General features: G+C 44.8%; 1 protein-coding gene across 7 annotated transcripts in view; it reads right to left on the bottom strand.

Annotated features, from left to right (window-relative positions):
• Positions 1-10,772: 10,772 nt before the first annotated feature.
• Positions 10,773-12,441, bottom strand: part of impdh1b (IMP (inosine 5'-monophosphate) dehydrogenase 1b) — a 30,829-nt gene continuing 29,160 nt past the window's right edge. For all 7 annotated transcript variants that reach the window (XM_061807522.1, XM_061807523.1, XM_061807524.1 and 4 more), the window contains 2 exons: positions 11,824-12,350; positions 10,773-11,221 (listed from right to left, as the gene is read on the bottom strand). In XM_061807522.1, coding sequence (XP_061663506.1) covers positions 10,851-11,221; positions 11,824-12,350 — 898 coding nt within the window. In that variant the 3' untranslated portion in view covers positions 10,773-10,850. The remainder of the gene's footprint in view (positions 11,222-11,823; positions 12,351-12,441) is intronic.

Raw genomic sequence — 12,441 nt, 5'->3', positions numbered from 1 at the left:
TTATACGTTCTTCTTCATCTCTAACCCTACTGAACTTTTTACAAACATTTTACTTATCCTCACAAGGGTTGTGGGGGTGCCGGAGCCTATCCCTGCTGTCATCGGGCAGGAGGCGGGGCACACCTTGAACTGGTCGCCAGTCAATCGCAGGGCACACAGACACAGACAGCCGCACTCACAATCACACCTACGGGCAATTTAGAGTGTCCAATTGTGTTTTTGGGATGTGGGAGGAAACCGGAGTGCCCACCCGGAGAAAACCCACACAGGCAAAGTTAGAACATGCCAACTCCACACAGGCAGGGCCGGAATCGAACCCGGGTCCTCAGAACTGGGATGCCAGCTGCTCCACCGTGCCACCCGATTTTAAACCATCTGATAAAAATAAAACACTCGCAACAACTACAAGACTTAAGATGACACGTCTGGTGTTAAAATCGCCGTCATTTTTAAAATTCCATTGAATTACTTTTGCTCTCAAACATTTTTATAGCTCAGAATAAAGAAAAAAAATGTTTTTTTTTTTTCAATAAATTCAGCAAGGACAAATTGTTTACCTTCCTGAACGGGAAGCTACAGTACGTAAAGCTAATTGGTGTCAATGATGTAAGAAGTCAGTCTCTGAAAGGAACACGTTTTTAATCGGCTGGACATTTTGGAACAACATCCACGTTTTTCCACGCATGAAATCTGTCCAACATTTGCAACCAATCCATAGACGGGACCTGTTTGACCAAATGCACCGCAAAAGCCCACATTAGTGATTACGAAGCATCCATTACGCGCGTTTTGACAGCTCGCAGCCTGCGAAAAGGATCAATGCGCACTTTGGACGGCCTCCAAGGATGACTGCATTGATGAGAATGTTTCGCCATCACTTTGCGCAGCGCGTTATCATAAATGCACGCTCATTAGGAAAGCGACGTACGGCGCCGGGGATGCATCACCTTCCCCATTATCCTGCTGACGGCTATTGACGGAGAGCGAGCGAGACGCCGCCATGGGCCAGCCGAGGTATTTGTCCAATCGGGATGACGGCCATTACGCTGATCGCCCCGACTGCTATCGTGGCCGGAGATCAAATTTGCAAAGTGGGGTGGTGGGCTCGGCCACACAGATGGCAAAACAAATGTCACGATAATACGGGTTGAAGTAAATTAGGGACATCCTTGAACCAAAGACAACGGGCCCTCGGTTCCAAAAATGGGAAATGTGTCCATGTTAATTATAAACCTTGTATTACATCCATGTTTGGAGGGTGTGCTTAGGAAGTGAAGAAACAGGTCCAGGCGGGGGTGGAACAGTTGGCGGGAGGTGTCTGGTGTTCTATGTGACAGAAGAGTCTCCGCTAGGATGAAGCGCAGAGTTCATAAAACAGTGGCGAGGCCGGCCACGATGTACCGACTCGAGATGACAGGAAGCAGAACCGGAGGTGGCAGAAATGAAGATGTTGAGGTTCTCGCTAGGAGTGAGCAGGTTGGATAGGACTAGAAATTATCTCGTTAGAGGGACAGCCAAAGTTGGATGTTTTGGAGACAAGGTCAGAGAGAGAGCAGACTTCGATGGTTCGGACGTGTCCAGAGGCGAGAGAGTGTGTACGTCGGTAGAAAGGTGCTGAGGGATGGAGCTGCCGGGCGAGAGAGGAAGACCGAAGAACAGGTGGATGGATGTGGTGAGGGAGGACGTGAAGACTGTGGCTTAGCTCGGCAACCCCTAACGGGACAAGCCGAAAGAAAAGAAGAAGACATCTACATCAGTCTCAAAATGACAACCTGAAGCAAAATCCTTCTCATCAGTCTGAGACAAGGAGAGGAGTTTCAACCCTGACCAAATAAGTTGAGCGCAAACAAGGATGCCCTCCTCGGCTGAGGTAACTCGTGCCACGCCAACAGCCGTTTTCCGCAGCCCCCTTTCGCCCCTTGAAACTTCCTCGTTTTCCCCCACTGGCTGAAGGGAGGGAAAATGAACTGTCGCCTCTCCGGCCGCCGCGTCTGTCTGTCCTTCTGCCCGCATATTAATAGAGCGGAGATAAGCGAGCGTTGAGCGACCGGCGCGGCAAAGGAGACGTATTGATCGCTGCCGAAGGAGGAAACAAAAGGGCGCGGGGGGGTGAGTCGGAGGCCTTCCATCCAGAGGAGGCGCGGAGAGGAAGTCGCGATTATGCGCCGTCCTCCGCTTCATTTGGTAACCGCTCGCAAATGAACAAGATGGGAAGAGCGCGGAGACGCAAATGGAAATTGGATAAGAGTAATTGGACAAGAGTGATAATACTAATCCTACAGCTGTTCAGTATGCATAAATGGGGTGTAATCCTTTGGGTGGAAAATGTTTGGAACCACAACGCCTGTCATTTCTTTAAAGTGCCTTTTAGTGTATGTACCATACAGTACGATAAGTGCTCGTGTAACGTCTTACCACATTTCAGAGATCTCCACTAAACACAGCGTAAACACATTTTTGTATTTTGCGGTGGAATCGACTTGTTTACTAACGCCGAGTAGTGATGCGCAACCCGAGCTACAAGCCCATTTTATTGTTATTATTATTATTTTTTTAACTCAACATATGCGCTTCAGTGCCCTGCAACCATTCCTTGTAAACAAAGCACACACTTATGTCCTGACCTAAAAACGTCACTTACCGAGGCAAGCGGAACAGTCTTTTTTTTCCTCTTGCACCATCAACTATTTAAGATAAACAGCGCCGGCCCACTTTCGGATGCTTAGACTTGCTTGGAATCGTAAAAGATTAGGCAGCAGATTTTACATTTCATGCATCACATGACAAGATTATTTCAGGTGGGGGGGGGGGAGTGTTCTTTTTGAGATGCCACACAAGGATAAAACAAAGGCTGCGAGCTATCAAGTATTTTTAGAATACAGTATTTTGAATGAATTCTACCATTTTTCCCACTGATTAATTAAGTACGCTAATAAAAGGGATTATGCCAACGATAGACTGCGCACATACCCATTTAAGGTGGTAATTCGGCTTCAACTTCCAGTCAGGGCAAAACATTGCTTTGGGTACAATTTCACGTGAAAATTGACATCCTTTAATATCCTTACAATTGTACATTGTGAAACACAATATTGGAATATGTTAGGCTTCGCTTTTTTTGGCGTAAATATGGTTCATTCTTGTTGCACTGTTGGGGGTCACAAAGAAGTAACTTTTCGCCGGTAAGTGTGTTTCAGTTTAACCTTGATGAATTATTATAATTATGAATATGGAAAATACCTCCTGCTACACATCTACGTGTCAATGTATCTTCTGAACGTTCCTGGGCATGCTGCAAATGTTTATCGATTATAGTCATGTCTGTAGGGATCAAAACATCCCAAGTACAGAGATTAATCGCATTGTTTACCATGCTTCCTGCCCTGACCGGAAGTCGGAGACTGTTGACCATGGCAGGATCAATGTTGGATGCAGAGTGCATGGTCTAGTTGTTAATTCAACATCAATGGATTATGCACTATTAAACAATAATGTGCATGCGGGCTGCAGGTATTATTTTTATCCACTTGGTGTCCCCATCAGGTTTTTCTGTCCGTATCGGAGATTTAACGTGTGCCCTAGCGAGTGACGTGGGCACCTGCGAACGAGAGTTTCGAATTGATTGGCTCAGCGGTTAGCTCGTCTGTGCGTCGGGTGGCTGTACGTGACTTGCTTGTTTTCCTGTAGTTTGAGCTGGCTTGACCATTTTTTGGGAAACAAAATATTCCAGTTATTCAATGAATTGCTGCAGCCCTCGTTATAACAGGAAAACCTCGGAGCTGGTCCTGAACTCGTTCAGTATGTTCCCTTCAATTAAACGCTTGTCGGAAAAGCTCCGACTGTGTGAAGTTCATATTCAGGCCGTTGAAATTACAATTCCTTACAAGGGAATAAGTATGTCAGTAAGAATCGCTATTAATTACCAGACTAAGCTTGACCATCAAACTGTGGTACGGACAGAAAACGCTCCAAGATGAAATACCAAAAATCGAAATCTCCGGTGGAACCAATTCCCTATTTTGGTCTTCATCTGATCTTTGTTTTTTTTGTGTTTTTTTTGGTTCGCACCCTCTGATCTTTAAATAAGTTCTGGCTATTTGGCTTTTTTTTTTTTTTTTTTTTAAATCATGTTAACTTTATGCTTTCCGAAGCAAGCCAGAGTGCGCACGACTGGGACCGCATTAAGTAAAAGCCAATCACCTTTCGCGCTAACCATTGTACAAGGACGTCGCTGAGCTATGACCACTTTTTTTTTTTTTTTTTAAACGTAATGGAAATAGCCGTATGGTTCAACAAGCATAATCAAGCCTTGACGTTCAATTTGTGCTTCTTCCCCCCCCCCCCTCGCGTTGGCATACAGCACACAGACACACACTGGTTAAGTCCCCCTGGGACCTCCTTTCCGCCAACGTCCTTTTATAATCCATGCAATTAGCGGGAAATAATTAATGATTAAAAAAAAAGAAAAGAAAAATTCGAGGGCAGAGAGCCCTGAAGATATAGTTGTGCACTGTAAGCAGTCAATTTCCAAGCTCAAGGTCCTGGTCCAGCTTTTTCTAAATTACACCCCCCCCCCCAAAAAAAAAAAACCAAAACCCAAAACAAATCAAAACAAACTAAAAAAAAACCCAAATCAAGGATCCCTCTCCTTTGGGAAATATAGTAACACATGAGCTAACAGTAGGTATGAATTTTCTGGAGGACATTGTTCCAGGTGTGATGTCAGAGGGAAGTGGCTGAGTGTGTGATGTAATCATTTCCATCACCACCCCCAAAGGCGGAGGGGGAGGAGGGGAGGGGGGGGGAGGCGTGGTCGGAGAGAAGTACACTCCTGAGCACTCCTGCCCCCTGGTGGTCGTTTTCAGATGAAGACCTGCTTGGGCACGGGAAGCATTCATAGCCAAGGGAGGAGGCTGTTTCTGCTCATTGCACCACCTTTGCCTTGGTGGGAGGGGGGTATGGGGGGGGGGGGGGCATCTCGGAGCTTTGCCCTAGTTTCAATTTCAAAGGAGAAAGAAGGGAGGGGAGGGGCGACGTTGGCTGTTGATTCATAAATGCGAAAACTGGGGACATTTTGACAGGAAATTGACTGAAGGGAGGGCAGCTTCTCCCCCCCAAAAAAATCTTCAGCAGTCACAAACTCATAATATTGTATAGTAATACCAATAACAGCATATATATATATATATATATTTCAAAAGGATTCAAAGGACCCTAGGAATCTTATTAATTTTAGGGGAAATGAAAAAAAAAATAGTAGAGACAGGTGTTGTCACGATATTCTAACTTACATTCAGTACTTTAAGTGGATAAAGAACCTCGATCACAAAACTGAAAAGGCATCATAGAATAAACGTAAAATATCAATAAAAGCAACGGAATCACAGATGGGAAATACTTGTTCGATTTTTATTCACTCCAAAGAATATTCGGACGTCGAGGGTATTGAATAAAATCGTTACACCTTCACCATTTTCTAAAATGGAAATTTGACAGAAATTCAGCTCCCGAGCAAAAAGAAAATTCACACAGCTGCTGCGATTAGTCGCCTTGTTTACAATATCAAGAGAGCTTCATAGTCAAGATTTCTGTCACAAAAATGTACCTGTGCAAAAAGCTGCACACAATTCTTTTTTTTAAGTGCAGATGTGCACTTGTTTTTAATATCCTCATTAATAGTTATGAAAATGACCACTCCGAGGCTGCTCATTTTGTGCTATTTGAAGCTTTGCATTACAGTGTTTTTAGCCTGTCTACAGCTTAAATCTTTCAATGTCTGTCATTGTTTTATGTCCTAGTAATACAGGAAACTTCAAATGGGAATGACAAACTGCCTGAGGTGAGCACATTTTGCATATATTTGGAGAATGAACTCCACACAGCAACTCTGGAGAAACACAGGGACTAAAATGACGCATGATCGTACCACTTACGACAGCAAGGTATCGGGGTAAAACAAAAACAACAAAAAAATCTTTATACAACTATTATATGACTATGTAAACAGAGGTCTCCTTTATTATTATTATTTTTTTTTTACTACTGCCAAACATGGTCCACTTTTGGCACTATTTGAGAAAACCTCACCGCATCTGAGTGAGCAACCAAAGTGCAGTTGCTTTTTTAGCCAGCAGGTGGCGTGATTAGTGCAGTGCTGCCTGCAGGGCATTGAGGACGTGTCAAATATTCAAGAAAGTTCCAGGTTTTGTTTATAAAACACGCTACAAACATGTCACGATTGGCTATCGACCTGGATTGTCTCATTTTAGCCACATAAATCATGCATAATACAAAAATTACCTTTTAAAAAAAACATAATTTTGAGTAATTGACCATAATTCAATGCACCTGCTCTCTTTCAGTGTCATGTCGCGTATTGAACCGTAAAAATCATTCCGAACACTCTGAACATAGTATACACATATATATATATATATAATTTCACAGTCTACCACACGAGGTGAAATGCATCATTATTCAGTCGCGCACGATTATTATAATTATGAATGCCTTTTGGCACTCTTGCTTACCTTCCCTGGGGCGACTGTCGAGACGAGGTGGTCGTGGTCGTTCCCACCTGCAATTAAAGTCCAGCGTCAGCTCCAAAACACTTCGGGACACAATATTTAAAAACAAAAAGGAAAAACGTACCGTTTGCTTACTTGTCGTGCGTTTCTTTTTCACGTTGGAACTGTGCCAGCTTGGGAGAACCTCCGCAAAAAGCGACTTTCGTTTTCCTCCGGGTGCATTGTGGGCGTGGCATAACTTTTAGCCAATGAACTGGCAGAACACGTTCGTGACGTTTCTACAATTTCATCAACTACATTAATGCACGCAACGGTCCTGTAAGCTTGAATTTGGGTTATTTTTCCATGATTAACATTTTAAATATGCTCAACGCTTTCAAAACCCCGGGAAAGTTATTTCCGTTGCTTTATTTTATTTTGAATAAACGTGACAAAAGCGTGTGAGGACATTAGTCACCTACGATCGTCAGCGAATTATCTGAGCGGCGGCCTGAGAATGTCTACATTTTTTGGGGTGATTTGAGGATTCCTACTAACTTCGCTGGGGTAATTATTGTCCTATTAATCATCAAAACAAACGTGAAGTGCACTTAAATGTTATCTTCAGCTGACAATTTGGCAATGGAGTACACTTTCGTGCCACACGAGGGAGTCTGACTAACTTACTCAATTGTATTTACTTACCGTATCCCTCCCAGCAGATATTGAGCAAAATGACATCCTTTTATTTGTTCACGTCAGTTTTTATACCACTTTATTCACAATTTATTGATCAAATGTTACAAATGTAGCTTGATAAAATGAAGTTGTAAACCGAACGTCACGTCATGATTAAAAAATTCAAGGTTTTAACTCGTGTTAATTTAAAAAGAAATTCTTCAACATGGCAACAAAAACGTGGCCATACAGTTCAGAAAATTGACCTGACTTCAATCAAATGTGCTGTTTGGATTCAGCGCATGAAAAGATATGAATTTGCTAAAGAAAATAATTGTTGGTGTTGCTAATGAACAACCATTCGTGTTTCAATGCAATTCTTTTAGTTTTCAACGTTTACGCAACACGGATAAAGGCTTGAAAAGCCATCCTTGAATATCATTTAATATAATAAAAGAATAGCCTCCCAAAACAGCCCCCGCCCCCTCCCCTAAACTCTCTCTCTTTCTCTCTCGGCCTGGGGTTTGAATTAATGTGTTGCTATTTTTAGCCCTCCCGTGTTTCCAGGGGAAACCTAATGACGCAATGACGTCAATGCAGGTCACCAGCAAGAAGAAGAAGAAGAAGAAGAAGAAGAAGAAGAAGAACACGCAGACTGGAGGAATTGAGTGTCCGGAGATTGCTTGCTTTCTTTTTCCATATTTCATCGGGGAAAGAGGAGGATGAAGAAGATAAAAGATGATAGCGAGCGGCAGGCGGTGTGAGAGCAGGAGTGGTGGTCGTGCGTGCTGGTGGGGTGCATGCAGCCCGACTGCTCAATATTTTTTTTTTTTTTTTTTTTTGACGTCGAAACACTGGTGACCGCACGCAGTGGTGAGCATCTTTCCACGATTGTCAAAAGTGCATGGACGTTGCGTGTCCCCGTGCCTTGCCCGTGAACGTTGGTGCACGCCGCGTGAAGGCAACAAGTGCCGATTCATCCTCGTCCTCGTGCACGCGCGCAGACTCGTACATTGCCCGCATTTGTGTCACGCGTGGACGTGTTTGTTTTCGGGGCGTTCACCGCCGCCGCCGCCGCCGCTCAGCACCGCGGACAGCTCAAGTCGTGCACGGTGCACGTGCACAGGCGTACGTGGACGACCTCGGCTACGTGCACGCCGCTCGGGGTCGTCATTTTGAGATAGAAACATATATGTATGATTAGGATGTGACACTATAACAACCCCCCCACCCACGTATGACGCACAAGGTGAGGTAAGTGTGGCGGGTGCCTCGGCGTGACGTCATGACCACACATGCAGAGAACAGGCTCTTAAAAACAGTCTCTTTTTTTTTAATTATAAAACTATTAATTCATTGTATGTCTGTTATGGCGCTGTCCCTACTATTTTGAACCAGGCAACCATAATATTAGAAACAGGTCTCACTAGTCTGTCAAGACTGCTTTTGGTGGTGCAGGTGTACCTTATGGAGTGGGTGCTGAGTGTTTCTACACAGAATATATTTATGCAAGAAAAAAAAGAACACCTGAGACTCAAATGTACACAAGTAATTTACAAAATACGGTTCGAGGCCTAACAAAAGGTTCTTGTTCCCGTCGGTGTACGGTCCCTGATGAAAAATTGTCACTAGATGCTTGCTTCCTCGCCAGATCAAGTGCTCTTTCCAAATATGGTTTGTCCCAAAAATTAAAGTTTTGTGACCAAATCTCGTTCCTTTCGCCTCCAAAAAGGGCAACATAAACAAAAGAGCTCCACAACATTACCCGACTACTTGCTAAGTGACTAAATGACCCTCTAAACCTAGTTGAAGTTAGTAATAAAGGCTGCAGTCCCAAATGTAGTTCCATGCCGGATAAAGGTCTAAATTACCAAATAAAATAATCACACTACTGATTGAAACATTTATAAAGCTAAAATTCCAAATGTGACTCAATGCCAAGAGAGCGATTTTGCCAAATTTTGCTCCACGAAGAGCTCAGTTGCTAAATGTGGTTCAGTGTCTGAGAAACGTCTCCGTCAGGGCTTAAAGAAATAATGTGACCAAATATATTTCCACGTCCACTGCAGGTCAAAGAATTATGTGATTAAATGCGGCACCTTGCCTTACTTCAAGAACTGGCACCAAATTTGGTTCTGGACTGACGCACAGATAAAGGAACATTATACCTATTTAGCCGTAAAGGAACAAGTTATTAAAAGCACTAAATACTAGATAAGAAAAGGTCGTTACCTAATATGGTTCCAGACCTGCTAAATGTGGAAAAAAATGATAAGCTACTCAATGTGGTTCGACGGTCAATAAAAGGATAAATCATCAATAAAGGGCTGTAACCAAATATGGCTCCAGACGCAAAAAAAAAAAAACAAAAAAAAAAAGGATTATGTTCCAGATAAAGAGCTGAGGACTAAATGTGTTCCCTTGTGTGAATTCAATCAAGTGCACTTTTACTTCAACTGTCCAAGTGGTGGCGGCAGTGAGGTTCCAGGGAGAAGAGAGCCCCCGGGGGTTCCAGTTGGTCCCAGTTTGTCCTCCGTGGGTCTTTTTGCGGTCTGGGCTTGCTGTTCCTAAGGCAGTAGCCAGGAAGCCCTTACCCCAAAAAGTATCTGCGCTGGACCCTGGCATCAGACGCAAAAACAGTCACGGCGTCTCTCCCCCGACGCAACTGTGAGTATCTGTTGGGTCGCAAAAAGGATCAGATCCTTGAACGCTGGGATGAACATTAAATGAGCTTTTTGTTCTATAACTGGGTGATGTCATAAATGTAAGAACTTGCAGCGTTCGTCGCCAGCCCCCGCTTTGACCTTGCGTCAGGCGGCCATCCCCCACCGCTTTGGCCCGGGGAAATGGGACGCTGCCTCGTGCCGATGTGGGTCGCTGGTACGCTGTCACTTGAGGGGATTAAAAATAAAATACAGAACTCCACAAAAAAAAAAAAACACAGCATTTCTTGCAGACTTTTGTTTTCAGAGAAAGCTCCAGAGCTTGTGCCCAGGCCTCCTCAGATTGCTGCCCACACAATAAAGGTTGCAGCTGGGTTATTTATGTTCACAGAGAGCCTGAACAGTCTACTTCTTTTTTTCCCCAAATGTTACGCTTAAAAAAGTTTTGGTTTTTTTTTTTTTTTTCCTTTTAAATGTTACTATAAAGTATTTAATATAGGGGGGAAGCAAGAACCTGGTTTAAAACGACTGTGTGGAAGCATCTCTGGTGCCCTCTTGTGGACGACTTGAGAGCTGAAACCGCTGCAACGAGACGATCCTGTCGAGGAATAAAGACGCATTAAATAAAATAAAATCTAACATTTGAATCTTTTCTGCATATTGTTTAAATGACAAAACCAAATACCCTTTGAACTCAAAAATACATTCAAATTAAATGAGAAATTAGATTATATATTAGATATATACAGTAGTGTTAAACGTACATTACAATTAAATTTGAGTTAAAAAAAAAAAAAAAAGGAAAACGTTCATACATTCAAAATCGAAATTAAAAGGGTTTTAAATGAATGAAAATATTAAAATGATTTCCATAAAATGAAATTGAAAACAAAATAAGTTTCAATGTAAATAAAGCATCCAACTATAAAGTTTTGTTTTTTTTTTTAATTTCATTTATTACAAAAACAACAATGGCGGTTTCAGGACAGTCGGTCCCAATCGCTTAATGAACAGTTGCGCTGTGACTTGGCGGGTTCAACGGCAGCGAATCCAAGAAGGTCTCCAGGGTGTCTCGGTACTCTTCCGGGTGGCATCGCATGTGTGCCGCGTGCTTGGACACCTCCCACTTCCTGCTGCGCACGGCCACGCCCCTGCGCCGCCACCCGGTCACGATGGCGTCGAGGGCGTCGCCGTCACACAGCGCGTCGTCCCGGCTGGAGAAGAAGAGCGCCGGTGCCGTGACGGGGCTGCTGGCGAACACCCGGAGGGCGCGCATGTACACGTCCGCTGTGCTGCCCTTGAAGAGCCAGAAGTACAACATTGCGGTACTCTTGATGACACGCTCCAGGAGCGGCGCCAGAGTTCTGCCCAGGCCTGGAACAATGAGAACAATGCCGTCATTAATAATCAGGTCAGTTGGTGTTTTTATTGTCGAGCCAGCTAATAAACGCGACATTTAAATGTAAACATTTGCACGTTCATCTCAAGCCTGTGACTGTGAACAAGATGCGATGCGCAGCACATACTGGACCGATTGCCAGACATTCAACACTCAATTTACGTGCAACGACTATAATGATTTTTTTTTTTTTTTTTTTTTTTTTAGAATGTAGTGGGAGGAAGTTCGTACACCTGGAGATCATGAACACCACAAAAGAAGGCCGGAGATTGGCTTTACACTATTGAGAAATACTTCTTAACATTCAACTTAGTTCTTTCAACGTGAAATTTGAGTCACCGACATCACATTTTTGTCACACGTGCTGTGAGGCAGCTTCGTTTGACTGGTATGCTAACAAAGTGGAGCAGTGCGTGACCTCGGAAGTAACCTGATTCCCGGCGGGCCCTCGCTCACCTGTTGCCATGAGCGCCAAGTCACGTAAGAATCAATTGCAACCGGTTTTGCCGACAGCGGAGAGCGTGCTTTTGTGGATCCTACGCCGACCTAAGTTGACCTCCGGCGGGCCCTCGCTCACCTGTGGCCATGCGCTCCAGGGTGCCGGCCACCAGACTGTCGTAGATCTGCCCCACGACCCGGTGGGCCAGGGCGCCGTGCGTTGTGTGCCCGTGGGCGACGTGGACAAGCACCTGCGTGAAGGTGTAGCCCCCGATGGACGAAGCGTACACCAACAGGGGCCGCCCGGCGAACTCTGGCCCCTCCAGGACCTCCAAAACCTCCAGCCCGTAGTCCGACCCCCAGCGCGGCCACAGGAAGTGCATGACGCCGCTCTGCACCAGCAGCACGTCCATGCCCCGCGTCAAGTAGGCCTCAAAGTACTTGGCCGCCGCCCCCGGGTGGGCCCCGAGCCACGAGAAAAAGAGGAGGAGAGGGCGAGGCGACGAGGAGGCTTGTGATCGGACGAGAGTGGCGGGAAGTGGGTCAGGGGTGACGGAGAAAGCGGACGGAGGGCGACGCGCTTGGTAGTAAGTGATGCCTCTTCGGATCCGCCAGCAGGTGAACCTGCCGCTGGCTTGGGGAGGGGGCGCCCCGGTCGTGAACAGCCTTGAGGCAAAACAAGAGCATTAAAACATGCACGACTGGATTACAACGACGGTCAGTATACGTGACCTATTTTACACCAGGAAGCAAAAAC

The sequence above is a fragment of the Syngnathoides biaculeatus genome, chromosome 20, assembly GCF_019802595.1.
Source record: "Syngnathoides biaculeatus isolate LvHL_M chromosome 20, ASM1980259v1, whole genome shotgun sequence".
NCBI classification, from domain to species: Eukaryota; Metazoa; Chordata; class Actinopteri; order Syngnathiformes; family Syngnathidae; genus Syngnathoides; species Syngnathoides biaculeatus.
This window is presented reverse-complemented; position numbering and strand designations above follow the sequence as displayed.